A 23,249-nucleotide genomic window follows, 5' to 3' on the forward strand; every position below is an offset into this window, starting at 1 on the left:
AAATAAAAAAGATAATATTTAAATTTTCAAGATATATTGATATAATTACAAACAAATCTAAACTAAGAAGAGTATATTTTTTCTTACATATTCAAATACAAAAATCAGGGTAACAAATACATTAGTGAAGTGATCCTTTATGTTCACGCAACAAAAAATATATTGTAACCTGCCCCTTACTTGTGTAGACTATCTCAGAGTGATGAATTAACATAATAGCTGCTAAGCCATACAACAGACATGGTATACCTGAAAAAGAAATTCAATAACTTGATTTGATACTCAAAAAATATTTTTTATCAAAATCGGACCACCAGGGGCGGAATTTCGCGGTAATACGCATAAAAAAAAAATATTCAGTCGAATTCATAACCTCCTTTGTTTTGAAGTCGGCTAAAAATCAGTTGATTGTTATCCTGACAGGCGAAGAAGACAAATTAAATTAAACCACAGTCAAAATAGGCTCTAGGCCCACATACTTATGTAAATAAAAAACATTGACCCTCTTAAGGAAGTCAAGAAAAAATAATACATTTAATTCTATTTGGATACACTAAATAAGGCAGATAAGGCAATTAAATTGTGATATAAAATAAAATAGAATTTACCTAGATTAACAACTTTAATAATCCTCATGAATTTGTCAGATGTCTCTAAATCCTCTGCTTCTTTTCTTGAACAATGATACTTAATGTATGGATAGCATCCTGTTCTTAATATTTGATAGTTAGATTTACCAACTTGCCAATTAAAGTTTGACTTGCCAAATTGATCATCTTTTACACTACTGTACTAAAAAAAATGTTATAAGTACATTTTAATAATGTTTTACAAAACTTTATTTTTGTGAGTTTCTACACCCACAATGCTTGCACAAAAATGTGTTGCTATCCTTTTCATTGTTGCTTAGATAAAGAGAGATAATGGTATGTTTTATACATGTGTTAGAGCAGTGTAAACTTAGGATATTACCTTCACAAAGTATGAAGTCCATGGAGGTTCTTTACACTGTGTCAAATAAGCAGTAAGAACCTCTGATGATGTAGGTTTTGAAGAAAAATTAGCGACAAACATTATAGTTCCATTAAGCTTGCACAACCTTAGTCTCGGTACAAACATTCCTTACAAAATTGTATTTTACAAGATTTCTTATTTTTTTTTTAGCTGAATTAAAACTATTTTTCTCTTAGATTTAAACAAATATCATCTTTTGATGATGATTTTACAAACCATATATTTACTGTTTGTTAAAATCCTCACCGAACATTTGTGTTTACATAACGAGGCATACCTAAAATAGAAGAATCATAATAAGTATGAGAGTGAATTATACTACATGTAATTATGTAATAAATTGTCTTATTATGTAGTTCTAAGAACTAGATATCTCATCGACACTGAAAAGATAAATAAACGCCTAAATAAATTATCAAGCTCACATATAATCATTTAATTGACATTTTCCAGCTGACTGAAATCTAAAACTTAAATGTCAACTTGACATGACATTAACGTTAAATTTTTCATTACTTCATAGATTAAATATACAACAGCATTCCGTTCTCGTTGGCAAATTTTTACTAGCATAAAATTAACCTATTTTCTTTTAGTAGGTACTATTTTCAGCACACTTTTTTCTTGTTAGTGGGTGAGTAATATATTTAAAATAAACCTGTATACTAAATTTACAAGACGTATGTATTTGAGTCCCCGATCACTGAACACTAAGCTTGCTCATTTGCTACCTTGTTACATAAAAAAAAAAATGCTTATATTTTTTTACTACTATAATTATCTACTCCATTGTAATCAAAGTGGAAAAAAAACTACAAACGTACGAAGGAATGATTTATTAAACTTCATCTTAATTATGTATTGTACCTCATATTATAAAGTTGTAAATATATATTCAAATACATTGGATCTTCTTGTATATCCTTTATTTAATAATTTCAAATGCACTCTTAAAGTATGTTTTACAAGTGAATAAAAAATACAACACGTGTTTGAAGTTTCAATATAAATAATTAAAAAATGACAGTACTTTTGGTATAAGGACATTGTTATTTTGCAATGTCATTTATTTATTGCATTATTATTGTTTTTTTTTTATTACATTAATTTACATTGAATAAGAACCCAGTATGTTTTGCACAGGTAGCAAAGAACGTGCAAAAACTTTATTCCTATAAAGCAATGTTTCCCAAAATGGGCAATAACACCCCCTTGGGGGCGTTTGAAACCTAAGAGGGGGCGATAATTGGCCCAAAAATTAGGGGGCTCTGAAATATAATAGATTTTCAAAGGGGGCGGTGAAAGAAATAAATTTGACAATCACTGCTATAAAGCATCTAACATTTATTCAACATTTATAAAACTTAATCAAATCTTAAACTTAAAATAAATGAAAAAATTATGACGGTTTTCTTTATAAATACAAATTTATAAAGAAAACCGTCATATTTGATATCAATTTATGTAATAGTTTTTAATTTGATGTCAAATATTTTTAATAAATTTGATTACGCTACAAAGAGTACAAAGTCTCTTCAAGTGAAGAATCATGTATTTTTTTTAATTATGCATTTTTTATAATTTTAGACAGGAGGTTCAAGACGTTCATATTAATTATAAAAATACAAATCAAGTTAATTTACGAAATACATATATCATATCATCCACTATATCTTATTCTATTAGTCTTATTTATTTAAAAAAATCATACATCTGTTAAAAATAAGGAAAAAACCTAATAACAAGTAATAGATTTATCGTCACATTTATATCAGCAAAAAAATGTAAATATGTACCATATCGAATTAAAGAAATGACTTGCATTACGATTTGCAACTGTTACTAAAATGGTGTCAAAATGGTGCCATTTGTATCAGCTGATGAGGTACCGTCTGATGACACTCGCAGCCTCCTTCTGGCCCATGTCTTCTAGAAGAAGTGCCAAAGACTTCGATGTTATATCATCATCACAATCCTGCAAGTTTAATAATAAAGAAGGAATGAAAATACAACTGTTTTATATTGATTTGTTACAACTAAAAGATACGATGAGATAAAAACACTGATATATCTTTATCTTTTCTTATTTCTCTCTGTTTCTTATCTACTTCTCCAAGTAAAAATAAATTAAAAATCCAAAATAATTTAAAAAGTATCATCAAAACTCCTAAAGTCCAATCGTGGAGGAGGAAGAATTTCGTACATTGAACTATCATTACCTGTCTCTGTCACTCCCGCGTAAAAACAATGAGTCTCGCTCGCACAGATACAATGGCCGCCGTCCTCAGGGATTGTAAACCTTTTACTGGAGACTATATGGTTTGTTCTTGTTGATTCTTTTGTAATAAATGTAACAGGCGAGATGTCTTCGGAAAGCAGTTACTCCGATACAGAAGAATCAGATTCTGATGTTTGATTTTTTTTATTTTTTTTTCTGCTGAATTAGTAGATACTTGTCTAGATTTTTATTACTTGTAATATAAAGTCTAAATAAATAATTTATATAATAATAATAACTATATTTCATAAGTTGGTAAATTTTCTATCTCCTTCAAATAATTCATGTAAACCGCACTAAATACAAAAATGTTTGTGACCACTGTCAGTAGGTAAAGAGGTCATTATACGAAATTCTTCGTGCTCCGCGACTGGACTTTACCACAGAAATAGGTCATTTCTTATCCAAAAGCAAAGATTCAACATTTCGTTAGAACAAGAGAGACGAATAAAGGAATAGACATAGAGCGAGAGATAAAGTGCTTGGCAGTGAAAGAGAGCTAGAGATGAGTGAGAGTGTTTAAAAAAAGAAGAGAATGACCTTGAGATAGGTGAGCAGTTTCCTGGTGGGGCTGGGCGAGGCGGAGTACCAGGAGAGCAGAGAGTCACGCTGCAGGCGCTGCGCCAGCTCGCGCCAGCCGCCGCTCGCGTCCAGCAGCTTCGACACTTCCTCCACATACAGGCTCAACTCCGGCAGGCAACTTTCCATTGTCTCCTATCAATTCCACATAATCATGCACCTTTTGATATCCGGGGGAAGGGGATTTTAACAAAGATACCCTCCTCCTTCCATACCTCGCACAGGCAGTCGCGATACAACCGCTCCTGTGCGCATACGCAGTCTTTCTTCTTTAGCTTAATTTTACTATCGAACTTATTTCGAGTTACGTGTTCTGTATTGTGACCTTTTGTCTTTGTGTGTGATTAAATGTGTTATGTATATTATTTTTTAAATATAACAGACGCTGTATCCCTAATGTGTTTGTTTATTTTGGAACCTCAGCCCTGTCGTATTAAACTACTAAAAATTCCTAGGTTAGTCAACCTCTAGTGGTAACACCTAATTAAAAGTGCTAGTCAGAGAGAGGCAGACGATATTTTAAGCTATGAAGGGCTGGTTTATACATTACTAGATTTTACCCGCGACTCCGTCCGCGCGGAATAAAAAAATAGAAAACGGGGTAAAAATTCCTATGTTCTTTTCCTGGTTCTAAGCTACCTGCCCACCAATTTTCAGTCAAATCGATTCAGCCATTCTTGAGTTATAAATAGTGTAACTAACACGACTTTCTTTTATATATATAAATAAGATTAAAGAGTACAGGGTATGGATAGTCACGCAGCTAGTGGATAGAGGATCTTAAGAGGTACTAACAGAGAAATGTTACTTACCCCTTCATCAGCAGATTCATATTCATCTTCTGGCTCTGATTTGATGTCGTCTTCGCAAACCATCATCTGCGGGATGTAATTCTTAAACACCTGCTGCAGCTCCGGCTTATCTCGCGCCATCCGCCAAGCAGGCTGATTGTTATCTTCGTTCTTATTAGGATTTGCCTATAATTAAACATTATATTTATAGTACAAGAGCAATTTATAACTACTAAGTAACATAAAAAAAAATTATTAAATTCTGATTTGTTTATGGATTCTTTTAAAAGCTGTCACATTCTATCATAGATAATGAAAGAGACTGCATGTATACTTACATTCTTATCCATAAGCAGTTTGACGATTTCAATAGAGTTCTCCCTCATGGCGCCGCCGCACACAATCTGTAATGCGGTGTTGCCCCGACCATCCACCGCGTCTATGTCGCTCTAAATAACATATACACACATATAATGTCTCCTTATTGAAAATGACAACACTGAGGAATTTTTTCCTAACAAAGAGGTCACTTTTTGCGTCAGTTTCCGTACTCACAGGCTGTGCGTACTCCAGCAGCACTTGCAGTACGGAGAGACAGTCGTCGTAAGCGGCGAGATGCAGCGCGGTGCGAGCCTCGCTGTCTCGCGCGTGCATCGACGCGCCGTGTCCGAGTAATACACGCGTGCTATCCGCGGACCCATAGATAGCGGCCAAGTGTAAAGCTGTCTGCTTCTCTGTTCACGTTCAAAGTGCACCATAGTGAGAAATACATTTACAAGCGCCAAACACGATCGAAAATTTTGTAACACATGCATTGGTATATGTCTTACGTATTTTGAAAAAGAATGATAGGAACAGAAGAAGATAAATGTTACGCAGATAATAAAATGGTAGACGTTACAATTTGACAAATTAAATATTTTTTTTAAATGAAATAAATATCAAAAACGACACAAAAAACTGAGCTCTCTATTGAAAGGATAGTCTAACACCGTATTTGCCTTAGTCATTACTGTTGTCACTCTCTTCATAATTATTTAATACTAGCTGTTGCCCGCGACTCCGATCGCGCAGAATTAAAAAAAACATAATAGCCTATGTGTTCTTCCAGACAATCATCTACATCTGTGCCAAATTTCATCGAGATCCGTTGATCCGTTCTGAAGATACCTTCAAACATCCATCCATCCAAACATTCGCATTTATAAGTAAGATTTCAAAACTGTAATATGTATATTTTCAAATCGCTAGAATGACGTATAAATTTGACAGATGACAGCGCACTCTTGACGCTAGCGCCACCTACTTAAAGCTTTTAGTTTCTCTCCCCATTCATCTATATTCTTTGAGACCTGAGTATCAAGTAAATTACCATTATTATAGGCGTTGATGTCAAAACTGATTTGATTCATCTTCATAGCGTCGAGCAAAGGCTCCAGACAAGTCTGGCAGATCACAGCGTAATGTATCACATTGTTGCCTTCGTTGTCTTCGATCATAGGATTACAACCTGCAAATACACAACACTAAGTAATTAGAGTTAAACAATGTGCATAAATTCGCACAATATAACAATAGGTCAACTCTCAAAACAATATTCAATTTAAATCTCTGAAACCAGTATTTTTTTTGTTTGTAGCTTTGTATCAATTTTTGACAGATAGCTCGCGAACATTCTTATTAAAACGTGAATTTGACAGAGGAAGGGTCGTTTAGGAAAGGGAAATATATTTCTGTGTTCCCTCCTTCCTTGGTTAAAGGTAGGCAATTCATCTGTAATTCCAGATGTCCATGAGCAGCGGTCGCTTAGCTATATCCGCGAATTCAGATTGCTTGCTCACTTGCCACTTTATAACATAATAAAGTAACTTAATATAATTTATAGCCGTTTTTACAACAACCTGTTAAACATTTATTTAGGAAAGTTAAGATACATTACTAGACACTAAGGTGATAAGTAGAGATGTGAGTTTTGTATACCTTTAGAGACGAGGAAGGTGACGAGTTTGGGCAGGTCGTGTGTGACCGCCAAATGCAGCACGGACTGACCGTTGTTGTTGGTCTTGTTCAGCAAGTGTGTCAACTTCACGCTGTCTATCAACTTAACAATGTACTCCAAGCTTGGCTGGTTGCTAGATAGCATCATATGTAAGAACCTAAATATTATAACCATTTTAGTTAATTATTTTTTCATAAATTTATTAATACAATAATGACGTCAAAGAACGTGACGTCATTAACACTAACGTCATCTATAAAAGAGAAATGAACTTACATGTCCCCGTTAGAGAGTCGCATTTCGAACAATCGCTCGAGTTTAGTTCTGACCAATTGCTTTTTATGTGCCGTCTTGTTCTTTATCATGTCACATAATTCCATTACAAGCTGTGAAATATAAAAAAATACTTTATCTATTGAAAAAAAAACATTGTTCGTATGTTTGAAGTGAAAAGCGGTAAAATAATACTTTTTTAACTTCAAGGCCGTCCTCAGATTTGTAGTAAGCGGAATACTCGTTGTTCTTTAAGTTTTCGAGGTTATATTTGACGTCATTTTCTTCGGTCTTCATAGGCTTTGGTGATGCAGGCCTACTTGTCTTCATCTGTAAATTATACGACACACTAAACATGACTACACAATTATCAAAACAGCAAAGCAAAAATGTAACTACGTCTACTCGTCAAGTTTGTTTCACCAAATTACATTTATGACAAAAACATTACTTACATTTACCCTGGCAGAATCAGGCACCAATCTTATGAACTCCATGCCGGACATCTAGAAAAATAATAAATTAAATAAAGTAATCTAAATTTAACCCGGTTAAATGTCTAGTTCAACAATCGAGCTGGAATATAACTGGAAAATTGTTATCGTACACTAGAACCGATACAATGTATTTCAATGTAAGTTTACACATTTCCAGTTGTAAACCCGCGCTGATTTGATCGCTGGATTGGAATAATGTAAAAGGTGCATTATGTACAGTTAATGAGGTCGCAGAAACAATGGTCGAATGTTACAGTTACAGTGAGTTTCCATTATCAAAACACTTGTATAAAAACATACTGTTAGCGCTTTCTAATTACCTTTATAAAATAGAGACAAAAATATGTTTTATTTTTATACAAGTAATTTAGCAGTGGAATTCTACGGTTAAGCTTAGTAACTTAGCAATATTTATTGTTTAGCTTATAACTTTAAATTGCAAAAAAAACAATACAGAACCCTTGTCTCAAATCACTTATTAGCCACTTCAGTTTTTAAAACAAAACCCAAAGCACTAGCCACTTTAAGATTTTTAACGTAGATATGTTATGTGCATGGAATTACTAAAAATTCCATCATGAAGTTGACATATTTATTTATCAAAACTCTTAAAAGTCTTTCTCTTAATTTAAAAATTCACTCCATCGAAGCTAGACCAAATCCATCTACTTAGTCAAAAAGATTTAACTCACTTTTTGGAATCGATCGAGTCTGTTATCAATTGTTTTTCGATCTTTTACTTAGTAGTTCACTAAGGAATTGCTTTTTTTTATTATAGGCCAACTTATCCAGAAAAATATTAAACAGACTCACACTCAAAAAGTTAATCATAACATTTTTAATCGATTTTGATATATAGAGAGAAACTAATTCAGAGAAAAATATGTCAGTGGTATATTTGACTCGAACCGATCCATTTCAGTATTTTTGTGAAGGCTCATGATATGTCTTAGTAGCAAAAACTTCAATTAACTTCAACCATTTATATCATGATGATGAAAATTGTACCAAAGATGATACTAAGAGGATGATAATGTGATTTAATGGCTTCATCCTAACCTTATGTGAAGACTTAACTCCTATAGACCTCACTATTAACTCTGTGTATAAAATACAGAGTATTTACTTTCAGATGGGATATTAGTTAACTCAAAAACATCAAGAAAATGTTTTTTTTATACAACTTAGTAATACTCTAACATTCGATGGTCTGTCACGCACATGGCACATGGTCCAAGATGTTTATCGGGTAAATGAGAGGTGAATTAAACAAAGATGTCGTTTATTATAAAATTTGTAATATATTTAGAGATAGTACAGATTTCTCAGGAATATCCAGACATTATTTCAATACGTCGCTTGAATTATTAAAAAATAAATAAAACATTATCCAAAAGTTACCCTGCATTCTGGTTTGTACCCATAATTTTTTTTATAACTTTATATAAATATTCTACTATCTTTCATATCAAAATACTGTACTGTGTACTTTTATTTTAAAATATGTTATTAAAAATAAACATTATTTTACATACTTCAACAATCATAAAATAAAACAAATTACAACAGATAATAATCATACAATTTAAATGAAACAATTAAAAATGTGATTGGGGTCGTCCATTAATTACGTAAAGTTTTTAGTGACCTAGATCCCCCCCTCCCTTAACAGCTAAAATCACGGGAAATATTTCAAATATCACCTTTTTCCAGCTCCAAGTGATCAATGGACGATCCAATATAGATCCACACTCAATCCGTTAATGGTTAAAACACTAAGGGACTGTTTTTATTAGAAGAAGAAATCAACACTTAGATACTTAGGGGCTACCTAAGTGACCATTTAAGGGTTTTGAGTGTGATAGTTATACTTTATACTAAAAGTAAAAATACTTTTAAATTAATTTTTATCAGAACTTAACAAAAAAAAAAACATTTAAAAAAATAGATAATAATAGAACATATTAAAAAAGCTAACTTACAAAATAAATGATATTGTAATAAATGGTAACGTACCAATTTAACAGTTGTTTTGTACCTTTGATTTAACCAAACATACTTCACTAACGATAATCTCTACATTATAATAATTTTGGTTTTCAGTCTTATTATTGTTACTTACATATAAATTTGGTAAATAGTTAATACTAAATCTATTCTATCTATTGTACTTGATTGCAATATTTAGTTGCAAAATTCAGAATAAGTAATTTAACATATAGATGGCTCCTACGAATAAGGACCTATGTGCAAATTGACAACTTTACAGGAGAGGCTCTGAAAGTTTCAACCATATATGAAAATAGGCCGCATAAGGCCTTTTTACTTCAGCAAAAAATACACATTTACACCTGTAAATGTGTATTTTTGTTAAGTGTATATTATTAGATAAACAAAGAGGTAGCTTTTAACACAAAAAGTAAAAATCAACAATTTGTTACTTTAGCCAGGGTCAGAGTATGTTTAATGTTTTTAAAATCTACGCGGCAAGTCGCGGGTAACAGCTAGTTTAGTCTTAGCCGTTTAAGTAACCACTGAAGGGCACTGAATGAGGTAACACTGTTTATCAACAAGTTTGTGCTAGACATTTTATGATAACAGCCGAAAGTTTGGACATATTTTAGTGTCGTTTAACTTCAAATTAAAAGTATAAAGTAATCGCACGAGCGCTTTTTTTAACGCGCGATAACAAAAGCGTTCAATTAAAATAAATGCATTTCCATGTATATGTTCATACGGTAGCGATTTTAAAACGCGACGCTTTTTTATCGCGCTGTATTTTGAGCACTTGGTGAAGGAAACAAGAATGATTTTAAAGCGTTAATCGCACGAGAGTCGCCTTAACGTATTTTTAACGCGGCGTTAAAAAAGCGTCCGTTCGTATGAGGGCTAAGTTTTCGACTATTATTTGGATTATTTAAGCGGTGATTGTGATAGTTGATAGTGAAATGGATTGTTAATGCTTATTTCAATCATTTAAAATATTTACCATATCTGGTACGCTGTCGCCGTACGATTTGAAATAATCTAAAAAAAAAAACAAAACAAATAATCTAAGTGCGATGAATAAAACACTGGCAACACTGTAAAGACTTTGATTATTACGAAGTTGAGATAGAAAATTTCGTAATTATGTTTTTATTGATTCAATAACTGAAAAATGGTTGATAAAATCTAATGTTATATTTTTTAAAGTAAAAAGGGTTTATAAATAAAAACAAACCTGTCCAATCAGCTTCGCAGAATTGTTTCTTCTCTTCTGCAGTTATATTTGAATTATGTTTAATCAATCGTTCAATTTCTGAGGAATTCAACTGCAGCACTGGTGGTTCTGGTATATTGGGTTGTCCCAGCATTGGGCTAACATTGAACTGCTGACTCACACCGGAGTTAGGTGTCATAGAAGACAAATCAAACATGGCCTCTCCCAGTAACATATCATTGGTCATAGGCGCAGCTGATATTTGAGATACCTGTTAATTATTATTTTCTTATGTGAATAAGTTGCAAACGAGCAAACGGCCACCTGAATTCGACGAAATAGCGACGCGACCGTTGCCTATAGACATCCGCAAATGCAGATGCGTTGCTAACCTTTAATCAACGGAGAAGGGAACACACAGAAAGAGGATATTTTTCCCCTTCCTATACGTCCCCTCTTCCGCCATATCCACTTCCCCTTCCCATCCTTTCCTAATAAGAAAAGACTATGTAGGGGTAGAGGACTAAAATTAGGCCTTCGGCACCACACTCATCAGACTGTACGCGGAATTGCTTCCACTTCACGTCTGTCTTCTATGTGATTGTGGTATTTCACTGAGCGAGGCCAATTCATACAACAGATGTTGTTGTTACTGGAGTCTATCACTGTTAAACACTGCCTTGTTAAATAAAGGTAATAATTACCTTTATTTAACTGTCATATTCACTCAAGGCGCTAAAAGAGACCCATTGGGAGTTTTCACACAGAACGGGATGGAGCAGACTTTTATCGCAAGTAAAATTGAGCTTTACACAATCGAAATAAGGTTTCATTTTACTTTCCACGGTTGCTCTTGATAGGAAGTCAATTTTACTTAGGAAAAAATCTGCTGTTTTCCGGGGCGGGTTTGTCTGAATGGACCCTAAGCATCGATTAATTGTGAGAAAACATTTTTAAGAAACTGCTTAAGTGACTTAAGTTTCCTTCACCGTAAGAAGGTCGGATAAATGTACATATGTAAATCGTGAATCGAAAAATGGTACATGACGGGATTGAAACCCGGGACCTGCAGATTGCAATTCAAGTGCTTAACCCCTGGGCCAGTGACGCTCAGTATTCAAGTATTTAGTATTTATTTAGACTTACCGGTATATTAAACATAGGCAGATCTTTCATAACTGCATCGTGAGATATAACTTCATTTTTTTGCTGAAATTAAAACACATTTATTGAAGTTTCTAAAGTGTAATAAAAAAAATTGTAGGGTACAATTTTTTTTATTACACTATATATTTGAATTGGCACGTGGGAAAGTTGAGTTTTCTTGTATCTCACGTGCCAACTGAAATACTAGTATCAAAAAATTTAAACACTTACATGCATCATTTGTATGGGCACAGGCAGATCACTTAGGCTGTTTATTGAACCACCTGAAATACATAAAAATAGTTAAACTTACTAATATTATAAATGCGAATGTTTAGATGGATGGATGGATGTTTGAAGGTATCTCTAGAACGGTTCAACGTATCTTGATGAAATTTGACATAGACGTAGAACATAGTCTGAAGGACAACATAGGCTATAGGTTTTTATTTTTATTTTAATTTCGCGCGGACAGAGTCGCGGGCGACAGCTAAGCTAAAATAAATGATATATTACTATAAAAATAATTCACAACATCATCCAAATTACTAGATAAAATCTAGAAACTAATCCAAATGCAACAAAAGAGATGTTTTGTATGACAACCCCTTTCACAAGACCAGATAACTTTTTCACACTGTACTTTGTTTTTAAAGTCCCAAAAAATTAAAGAAAAATAAAAAAATAAATTACCCGAACTCCCTATAGACGAGTAAGATGAATTGGGTTTTCGTTTCTTTGCATTTGTGTGAACGTACTTTGGTTTGTACGTGAATTCTTTAGGTTCACTTGTACGACCGTCGGACGGTCTCATTAATTCTATCATAACTTGTTTTTCTGAAGTTATATTAGTGTCCCTATAAGGTGGTGTCCTAGAATATTAAAAAAAAAAGTTACAAAATATAGTATCATGTATGTATGTATAGTAGTTTTTTTATATTTTGAACGATTTCACCAATTTTCAGCTTGTTGTAAATTTATATATCTTCACTCTTATTTTATGGTTTAATTTGACCTGACTAATAAAGAATTATTTATCTTACAACATTGTAAATTTAAAAAAAAAGTTGTACAATATTGTTCACTTGTTTTTAGATAATAAATTTATTACAATGTTTGTTACAATTTCACGGTGATATTTATAAAGTAACGAGAATTTGTTCCTGTATAATTGAGATGTGAATGTTATAGCTAAAAAAAGCTAGGTTAATTTGATAAGAAGCGATTTATGTACAGTCAGCTGCGTTAATATTAATACATTTATAAAGTTTGAAAAAGTAGTATGTACACGTTCTGTTTCAAATGTATATAAACGCTTACTAATATGAAACTGGGGAATTATACAAGTTAATAAAGTTTTGTAAGTGTATACATATTTATGCAGCTGACTGTACCTATGTATGTTTTACCTGAATACTATAGCATATTGATGGTGCACATCATTTTGCAGAAAATGTCCCTCCGCTGACCAACATTCTGTCCCATTCTTATCTAATTCGTAGAAACGAATCTTTATATTCTCTAAAAATAAAAATATATGTTAAAAACTCACTTATTTCTTACTAGCATTATAAATGCGAATGTTTAGATGGATGGATGTTTTTTAGTAGGTATCTTCGGAACCGCTAAACGGATTTTAATGAAATTTGGCATAGATGTAGACTATAATCTGAATTGATGAACATATGGCCTACAAATTAAGGTTTTTTTTTTGATTTCGCGCGAACGGAGTCACGCGCGGGAGCTAGTCCATAAATAACCATCCATAAAACGGATACGTAATAAAACTCTGAGATCCCAAAATGTATCATAACCTAAGAAAACAATTGCAAATTCGAGATTATAATGTTTTCGAAATTTCAATGCTATCGATTTGAATTGATATCTTATCCACCTCTGTATCAATTATGCATTCAAGTCTGGTGATACAAAAAGGTCACTCCATAAATAACTTACAGACGTATAAAAAATTAGGTACAAGCTTACGTCACTACCCTGGACCCAGTGCATAAAATGAATACGTTTTTACTGAAAGAACAAACAACACAATTCACGAATAACATCTACGATTATGGATTTTATCATCCATTTAGCTCAGTCATAAAGATCATTCACATACTACATATCATGCACCTTGTTAAAGTAATTAGGGGGGAGGGGGTTGAAAATCAGCACGGCCTAAGTGACTAGCTGAAGACAGTATCAGCTGAGCATCTTCCCATTAGCCAAGAACTATTTTTTTCTCTTCCATTGATATCTTTTGTAAGTGTAATTTGTTTTGTTTTTGGTTAATAAACTGTATTTTATTTTAAACATACATGCACTTCGGCTGTTGGTGCTCTTTACCGACCTTTCTTACTATATCAGAAAAAAAAACTGTATATTAAAACTAAACTATTCTTTTGACCCGCCATGACACTTTATGAGCTCACAGTAATCAGTCAGAAAAACTACAGTTTCAAAATTATTAGTTTTTAACTGATATCAACATTAATAGATTAAAAAAACTCTTTGTAAAGAGTTCCACGAACCATTTATTATTAAAAGACGTGACAAGCAGGATGTTTACCTACTGTTTAAACGCATATCTATTGGACTACTTAACAAATATGTTTATGTTGTTCTATGCACCAAGGTTACAGATATTATTTTGTCCGTCTTAACCACAGAGTAGAAGAGTAAAAACTATTACATACTTTTATTAACTTTCTCCACCAATAAGATAACATCGTCCCCTCCTTTAGGACGACCGATACATCTGCTCATGCGGCTAATCTTCAAATCATTCGTCGCCGCGCTCTCTGAAACAATATCAAAGTTTTTGAATATGTATGAACATTACATGTGTATTATTGAATCTAAACTTATTGAGATACTAGCTGTCGCCTGCGACTGTGCGAGCGAAATTAAAAAAAAAAACCAGAATAAGTAGCCTATGTGTTCTTCCAGACTATAACCTACATCTATGCCAAATCTCATCAAGATCCGTCGAGCCGTTCTGGAGATGCCTTCAAACAAACATCCATCTATCCATCCATCCATCCAAACATTCGAGTTTATAATATTAATAAGATTTAAGGGTATAAAAATGTAACTAGACAGCATTGATAGAAACCACAAACAATAATCGAATTCAATAGAAATACGAATTTATAACACATTTATCTAAACAATTTTACCTTTTAAGGCTGTAATCATAGACTCGTTAAAGACATACCATGTTTGTTTTTATTTAAACAATAAAACTTTCCAAAATAAATCAATTTTTTAACTGCGCGCGGACGGAGTCGCGGGCTACAGCTAGTTTACGTATAAAAAGAACATGATTACCTATTGAATTCCACTGCAATGAAATTAGTTTTACATTTTGTCGTCTTTGTTTTGTCAAAAATAATGTAAAGGATGACAATATTAATACAAGTTTCACAGCAGTAGAATTGTACCTTACGAGGGAAGCCTTTAAATACGACAAGAAAAATATAAACAAATAAAGATAGGCTTACACAGATACACTGTCAAGATAGTTATAAAGGTTAAAGTTAAATTTATAAAATGTACTCACTCATATTATGTATAGGTTCAGAATATACAGGACTGCAAATCTCTTCGTCTGTGTTGTAATCGTGAGCGCTAAATTTCAGCCTTACTATATTCAGGTTGATATTTTTCGCTATATTTTCACAATGCAGTCGGAGCTAAAATTGTAATGGAGAGAAAAAATAAATAAAATACAACATACCACAGATTTGACAGAAAAACATTGCGTACGAGTTGAAACGAGCAGATTAATTTACCAAACAGCAGTGCAGTTGGCACGGTTGTGCGCGAACAACTAATGTCACTAAACTATAGAGCTGACTAATGCAAACCACAACAAACTTTATAATCACAGTTCGCGAAGTATATGTACTTATACTTAAGTGTAATTAATCCCTTATTCTAGATTAGAGGGTAAAAAGTAAATCATACAATTTTGGTTAATTGAGGCCGTTAAAGAGTGATTGCTTTTGTTAATTACACGAAAAAAGAGAAAAAAATGCGGTTCAAATATAATCAATAACGTAAATGGACGGTTTAAAAAATTGCGTTTATTTTTAAATATAAATTAATTTATATAAAGTTAACATTGAAATTGTTGTTTATCCCACGGAATTGTTATTACGTATTTTTGCATGTCGATGCGATAAAAAAACGGAAATCGCAATATTACTTTGTTATACATATGTTAAAGCGTTGTACTATATATAGCGATTTGTATAAATAAAAAAATATTTTTTTATTACACAAAAGTGAACTCATTCAAATTAGAAAGAAAATAAACGAACTTAACATAAATCGAGTGTTATTTATTGACTCGAAGAAATTACAAACCACTCGGCTTTTCGAGTGGTTTTTTGTGACTTGCTTAAATTGGAGTATACTCAAAAAAAAAAAACTTTGACTTATTAGTTTATGTTTACCATTTAAGTGGTCGGTAAAAGAGAGGCATAACAACATGTTTTATGTGTAATTTATCAAGAGTGTTCGAGTGTGATGATAATGCGTATATAGGTTTTCTGTTCAAATCGTTTCTGTTACTTTAGAATGTATTGTAGACAATATCGTGAATACTTATTTATTAGAGTAAACTAACAATAGCCTAATCATAATTATAAAATAAACTATATACAAAGTCTTAAGTAAGTATACCATCCACAATGTATTAATGTGTGTATAGGAATTTAAAGCTAGCGCGTACTCTTTCGACCACATTATCACTTAATAACAAAAAAATATAATTATATTGCAATTCGTTCACCTCAGATGTAATTATTGTAAACTAATCCTAAACCATTATTTCTTAAATCTTTTGCCTAAACTTGGAAACCATTAATTTGCTAACCCCTAATTTAAGGTAGGTTAGGCAAAGCCTCTCTGTGGGGAAGTATAAGAGCTGTTGATGATGAAGTTGGTTATAAATAGAATTGTGTGAAAATTATGGATAAGCACTTCTTTATTTGTACATCACTACAAACTCTTTATCAAATGTTTTACATTATCTGAAACATGATAGCAACGATTCTACGAATATATAACTACGAAGTAAATTTCATCGTAATACATAAAATAGCTTTATGTAATTCTTTAGATTTATCTTAATTGTTTCAAATTGCAAGTTAACCGAACCGAGGAAAAAACGAACCGAAGTCGCTTTTTTTTTAAGAATCTTATGGCCTGGTTTATCGGTTCGCGCTATTTCCTTAAAAAAGGGATAAAAAGTTTTCATATCACGTATAATTGGATCGACCTATAACACAGAAAAGATTCCACCAACAATTAGTCAAATTAGCATAATTTTTGTTGGATCTTGTCTGCTTTTTTTTAAATTCCTTGTAGTGCAGTGATGCAAATATTTATTCAACATACCATATTTGATGAACTTTCGTCTTGTGTATTTTTTCCTTTACTTTCATATTTTTTATACAATAAATTTGCTACATCCTTTTTCGCCGTATGTATTATACCCATACCAGGAAATCTAAAAAAAAGAAAAACTTGTAATTGTCGTACAAAATAGTGAAAAAAGGGCACAATAAAAAAAAAAACATTTATAAAGATGGTCCTGTTTTACTTAGAGAAGGAAGTCTTGTTACCTACTAGAATCATCAATAATCGTCAAGCAAGATACTCCACCTTAGCCAATATAGTTTAATTGCCAGCTTTTCCCTTTCAGTGATCTTGCATACAAAGTATTATTTAATGTAACTAACGCCATTTAGTATCCATTCATTACGGAGCATGACTAATACAATGCTTAGCAAATAATTCAAGGCCAGTTCATAACTATCTGTATGAATTCCAAACATTGCACATTGATAATAAAAATAAGGACTGTCCTTATTTTAAATACACCATCAGTAATCAAGGATAAATGCGTCAGGTTAAAGTTTATCGCTTATTATACTCAGTTGTTACTTCTTTACCAGAACCCAATCCCGCGGGTCATCCCAGTTTAGTAAAAAAAAATATTCAGCAAACACGATACTTCCAACTCTTTTCGCCGTCTTCAGACGTGCCCCAGGTGGATACCACCATATACGTGGCTTTCATCCGTCATGAAGATGACATGAGTGACCTTTGAAAATCCCAACTTACCCCACTTTATAACTGCCATGTTCGGGGACTGTCGCACTCACATCTCTATCTTGGTCGTCTTCTAGCAGCTTGTGGGGATGTTCGTCGGAATTGTTATGCTGTGCTAACCGACACCTCACTCTTGCTTGTCCATTGTAGTTGACCAGCTAAAAAGAACAGTTTTAGGGTGCGTTTTCACCAGAGAAATGCTATTTGTAGACATAATTACAATTCTAACTGCCGAGTCATAGTAGTCATAAAGGGAGTCCCATATTGTAGTATTACAAATCTAAACTAAGGGACTTTTAATATGTCTACTAATTATGATTGTGTCAGGAAGTGCTGGATAGTTAAAGCTAAAACACCGTAATTTTTTATAGCATGTTTTAATAAACAGCAATAAATATTCTGATAACGTGACCACGACGACATCCGTTTACGATATCAATTATTGTCCTTTAGAACCAGACACATTACGCCTAAAACTAAATGGATTATTAGAATTGCTAGACTTGCAATTCGAAGAAATGAATCGTTGAATTATAAATCAGTACTCTATCATACTAATCTTACTTCTTACGACCTTATTATTTGTATTATACTTATATTTTATATAATACTAGCTGTCGGCTTAAAGTCGCGTTAAAAAATACTTAATTGGTTATTCTTCCTGACTATGTTCTACATCCATGCCAACATCTTTAGCGAGTTACGATTACCTATTCTGGAAATACGTAATAATAAACATCCCTCCATTCATCCCACCAAACTTTCGCATTTATAATATTAGTAAGAAGTAAGATTATAAATGCGAATGTTTAGTAGGATGGAAAGATGGTACAAGGTATCTCCAGAACAACTTCATTTATATGGATGAAAATTGGTACAGATGTAGAACATTATCTGGAAGGCATAGACTTCCTATAATTTCGGAATTATGTACGGTACCCGCATTTTTTTTTACATATTTATGGGATAAATCTGCAATGATTCAATAAATCATATTGAAATTTAGCATAGATGTAGAACATAGTCTCAAATAATATATTAAATTATATTACGCGTAGACGAAGTCACGGGCAAAAGGTAGTTACCAATAAATCTGTATTTCTAATTCACCTAAACAAGATCAAAATACATTTAGTACCATTTTTTCCAAATAAAAAATACTGGTATGGTATAACTAAGAACTCCATATTCAAGATATGTATAGTAAAATTTAATAAATAATATTATGTAGATTTCATATGTACATACATATTATGTTAATCATAGTTCAATGGTTACACAAAAAGCATTGTTGCAATATGCCTGTTGATGTAACCCTTCACCAAACTATAAACATTGTTATCAAATTACAACAATCCTACACCACTGTTACACTACACTTCTAAGAATCAAATTAGGCAAAACAATAAACAAAGAATTCTACTAACTTATTATATAAGGTTGCATAAAATAAAATCTACTAATATTATAAACTAGCTTTTACCCGCGACTCCGTCCGCGCGGAATAAAAAATAGAAAACGGGGTAAAAATTATCCTATGTCCTTTTCCTGGTTCTAAGCTACCTGCCCACCAACTTTCAGTCAAATCGATTCAGCCGTTCTTGAGTTATAAATAGTGTAACTAACACGACTTTCTTTTATATATATAAGATATAGATGTAAATGTTTAAATGGATGTATGGATGTTTGAAGGTATCTCTGGAACTTCTCAATGGATCTTGATGAAATTTAACACAGATGTAGAACATAGTCTGGAAAAAGACATAGGCTACTTATTACGTTATTTTTAATTCCATGAATATGGAGTCGCAGGCCACAGCTAGTATAATATAATAAAATGTTATTATAGGTTTACCATATATAAGAAGGAAATAGTTATTTACTTCACTTATTAGGTAAATATGAAAAATAAAATATATTTTCTGTAGGAGTAATTAAAAAAAAATTACAAGTAACTGATATTAAATAGCTTTCATACTTTAGTTATGTCATTTGCAAAGATAAATTGATTTGTCAACTTACCTCAACTGTTGGATGCGTTTTAGTTTTATTGAGAGCATATGATTTTCCCAGTAGACTACCATGTGTTCCTACCATTTCACTTTTGTACCGAAATCTAAAATGGTTCTGTGGCTGCTCAATGATACGAAGAAATGGTTTATTTCCTGCAAAAGAAAACAGTTATTAATATTGTGCCATCCAAAATTTTGTTAGCAAACTGCAATATTACATAGATTTATCTATCTTATTACAATAAAATTTATTGGAATATTATGATGGCAAAATGGTTGGCTAACATACTTTGAAAATATTAAATACTAGCTTTTACCAGCGACTCCGTCCGCGCGGAATAAAAAATAGAAAATGGGGTAAAAATTATCCTATGTCCGTTTCCTGGTTCTAAGCTACCTGCCCACCAATTTTCAGTCAAATCGATTCAGACGTTCTTGAGTTATAAATAGTGTAACTAACACGACTTTATTTTATATATATAGATAGACAACTTAATAAGAATAAATGTAACACAGATTAAAAAAATTATCCTAATTGAATGAATTGTGTTTGACCACAATCCCACCTGGTATTATATAGCGCATCAATCAAATGTTCATATTAAATATGTTATACAGTTTGTTAGTAAATAGTATTAATATATTTTTCTTGGGCAGGCTCGACTGGTGTGATGCCACAACCACAAAGAATACATGTGTTAAGTCGAAGTCATTCTGTGTTTCATCTGTTGAGTTTGCTTGCTGGAGGCTTAATTTTTGTACTCTTTCCCTTTCCATCCTTTTCATACAAGGAAAGGATGGGAAGGTAAGGTTATTTAGTGGGGCAGGGAGACATAATTAGGAGAAATAGCCTTTTTAGTGTTTCCTCTCCTAATTGATTAAAGATAGGCAATACATCTGCAAATGCCGATGTCTACGGGAAGCAGTCACTTTGGTATTTCAGTGATTTCTGGCCACTTGCTTGTTTGTCACCTTACACTATAAAAAAGTTATTCTCTGTCTATAACACTGACCACTAGCAACTATAGTGCATGCCATTGAAAAAAAATTATGTCTATCCGATCTGTACTGTTCCATTTCTTGTTACCAACTAATTCTATATTAGTCTAATATATAAATATAAAGGCAATTATATGTGATACCATCAGCAAATTTCCTTTGGCAAAATGTTCAGTGTAATTTGAGAACATTACTGTAATATTCAATTAATTTTGCAAAGCAAACAAAGATCAAAAAAACAACTATGTTATACAATAATTAAACAAAAGAAAAGAATACAAGAACAGTATGAGGGCTGTTCTCAATGATCATCAAATCGATTAGCCTTCTTTCAGTGCATTCCTTCAAGGGCTTACCCATATTAAGTTTTGTCGTTCTTGAAAAACAAGTATATTGTCGATATAAAAAATGAAGAAACATGTTTTTTTTTGTCGTTGCAGCAATACAATTCTGATGCAGAATAAGATGTTTATGTATTGTACTTACCGGTATCATAATTGAACTTATTATCCCCACACGATAGAACCGTCAAGAAGTTTGCCAACTGTGGCACCTGTTGTGACGGAGAACTATAAGGAGAATCCGAGTGAGGAGATGGTGATTCCAAATTGGAAGATTCGCTTATGTCTGGCTCACTTGCAGACATTTTTGTTAAAATAATCAACCAGGTAAACAGTACACGAACACAGTACACAAAACAATTTGTTGTCAAAAGTTAACTCTCGTGGAACACTTTTTAAACTAAGTTTGGTTTAGAAATAAAAATACTCATTCACAACTATGCCACTTGTTATTTGGTGTAAATATATTTATAGTACATTTAAATTTGATAAATTTCAAAATTCACACCATCATGTTTACACTTTACACAAAGTCAATTGTAAATTGCGATCCTTTTACCGTCTTGCAGTTTTGCAAAAACATTTGTTTTAGTGTTGCCATGACTTTGTTCACAACATCCTGAGGATATGTGAAATTCCCTCACCATTCTGGCCACGATTTTAAATGAATGTTTAGTTCGAAATAAATTATAATAGTAATAAACAAATTATAAACACCTTTAATATTTCTTTTTACTCTAACTGTATTTTTAAATACTACTACATTTTCTCGACGATTACACTGTCTCATGCAATAAGCATTTGTAGCAATACATTGAACAAGGCCAGTGAGGAAATAGTTAAATTATGTTTTTCGTATTTTTCCCTAAATGTGGGTATATTTGATGTATGGTATCACTAAGCCGATGCATTTGGATGACGCAATCAACCGGGGATTTACCAAGTACACCCGATGATAATGATTCACAAAAAGTCCCGAAGAGATGATAACAAGAACTAGATTGGGATTTTAGGATACGGAATCGTAGATTCCAAGAAGCAAGGCCAATTATCAAAAGTGTGTTGTCTTTGTGAAATAAAGTAATATAATTTCACAAATACATATGAACTAGCTGTCGACCGCGACTCCGTCTGTGCGGAATTTAAAAAAAACTTAATAAGTAGCTTATGTGTTTTTCCAGACTATGTTCTACACCTGTGTCAAATTTCATCCGTTTCCGTTGAACCGTTCCAGAGATACCTTCACACAAACATCCATCCATCCGTCTAAACATTCGAATTTATAATATTAGTAAGATATACTGGCAGTTACGCAACACGTTTAGGGTTCGATTCCAATGCATAGTATATCAGTATGCGTAGTTCTAGCATTATTTTGGTGAAGGGCTTGGCTCACCTGAGGATTTATCTATTTTAATCAAGTAAGAACTAAATGTTGTCATGAATGTATTTCAATCTTTATATATAAAAGAAAGTCGTGTTAGTTACAATATTTATAACTCAAGATCGGTCGAACGGATTTAGCTGAAAATTGATGGGGAGGTAGCTTAGAACTAGGAGACGGAGATAGGAACTTTTTTATCTTGTGTGCATTTTTTTTATTCCGCGCGGACGAAGTCGCTGGTAAAAGCTAGTTACTTATAAAACTTTATTATGTGAGCTAATTCTAGACCAATTGCAGTTCATTTTTATACGCGTAAATAAACAGCAAATTAAATTTTTCTTTTCAACCAAATCAATGTCATGCAAATGTGCGTGCTTTTGCCACAACTGTAAATATCATTACATAGGAATTAGAAAGTATATAAAACACCATTTTTTTAAAATCTTTATTTATATAACATCATTATTATCAAGGCACTTTTCATTAATACTAATTACATTTAAGGAATGTAGACAATGCAAATTATAAAAAGTAAAGACAAATAACATTAGTTACTTATTTATTGATTTAAAAAAGTTAATTGCTCGCTACGATTTCAAAATAATTGTAGA

The 23,249-nt window shown here is 32.5% G+C and overlaps 2 protein-coding genes across 2 annotated transcripts; both read right to left on the bottom strand.

Annotated features, from left to right (window-relative positions):
- Positions 1–88: 88 nt before the first annotated feature.
- LOC106720718 (uncharacterized protein C15orf61) lies at positions 89–1,141 on the bottom strand. Its single transcript, XM_014515464.2, has 3 exons — positions 973–1,141; positions 609–792; positions 89–249 (listed from the first exon to the last, which is right to left on the bottom strand). Exons 1-3 carry the CDS (start codon positions 1,117–1,119, stop codon positions 122–124), a joined length of 459 nt encoding a protein of 152 aa, XP_014370950.2. The 5' UTR covers positions 1,120–1,141; the 3' UTR covers positions 89–121.
- Positions 1,142–2,628: 1,487 nt separating this feature from the next.
- On the bottom strand, positions 2,629–21,596 carry LOC106720577 (nuclear factor NF-kappa-B p110 subunit). The gene is made up of 22 exons (XM_014515297.2): positions 21,400–21,596; positions 19,925–20,067; positions 17,915–18,060; positions 17,186–17,297; positions 15,342–15,474; positions 14,476–14,580; positions 13,189–13,300; positions 12,473–12,651; positions 12,011–12,063; positions 11,780–11,842; positions 10,655–10,904; positions 10,421–10,458; positions 7,390–7,440; positions 7,130–7,264; positions 6,938–7,047; positions 6,643–6,818; positions 6,035–6,172; positions 5,218–5,396; positions 5,001–5,111; positions 4,684–4,848; positions 3,833–4,006; positions 2,629–2,989 (listed from the first exon to the last, which is right to left on the bottom strand). The coding sequence occupies exons 1-22, from the start codon at positions 21,557–21,559 to the stop codon at positions 2,888–2,890; spliced, it is 2,835 nt and encodes a 944-aa protein (XP_014370783.2). The 5' UTR covers positions 21,560–21,596; the 3' UTR covers positions 2,629–2,887.
- Between the last annotated feature and the right edge of the window lie 1,653 nt (positions 21,597–23,249).

The sequence above is a fragment of the Papilio machaon genome, chromosome 8, assembly GCF_912999745.1.
Source record: "Papilio machaon chromosome 8, ilPapMach1.1, whole genome shotgun sequence".
NCBI lineage: Eukaryota > Metazoa > Arthropoda > Insecta > Lepidoptera > Papilionidae > Papilio > Papilio machaon.

Coding starts and splice junctions, on each gene's coding strand:
- LOC106720718 (XM_014515464.2), bottom strand. CDS start 1,119: ATGTTTGTACCGAGACTAAGGTTGTGCAAGCTTAATGGAACTATAATG. Junction 793..972: donor GGACTTCATACTTTGTGAAG/GTAATATCCTAA, acceptor CATTTTTTTTAG/TACAGTAGTGTAAAAGATGA. Junction 250..608: donor TATTAAAGTTGTTAATCTAG/GTAAATTCTATT, acceptor TTTCTTTTTCAG/GTATACCATGTCTGTTGTAT.
- LOC106720577 (XM_014515297.2), bottom strand. CDS start 21,559: ATGTCTGCAAGTGAGCCAGACATAAGCGAATCTTCCAATTTGGAATCA. Junction 6,819..6,937: donor CGACTCTCTAACGGGGACAT/GTAAGTTCATTT, acceptor TATAATATTTAG/GTTCTTACATATGATGCTAT. Junction 2,990..3,832: donor AACTGCTCACCTATCTCAAG/GTCATTCTCTTC, acceptor TTAAACTTGCAG/GATTGTGATGATGATATAAC.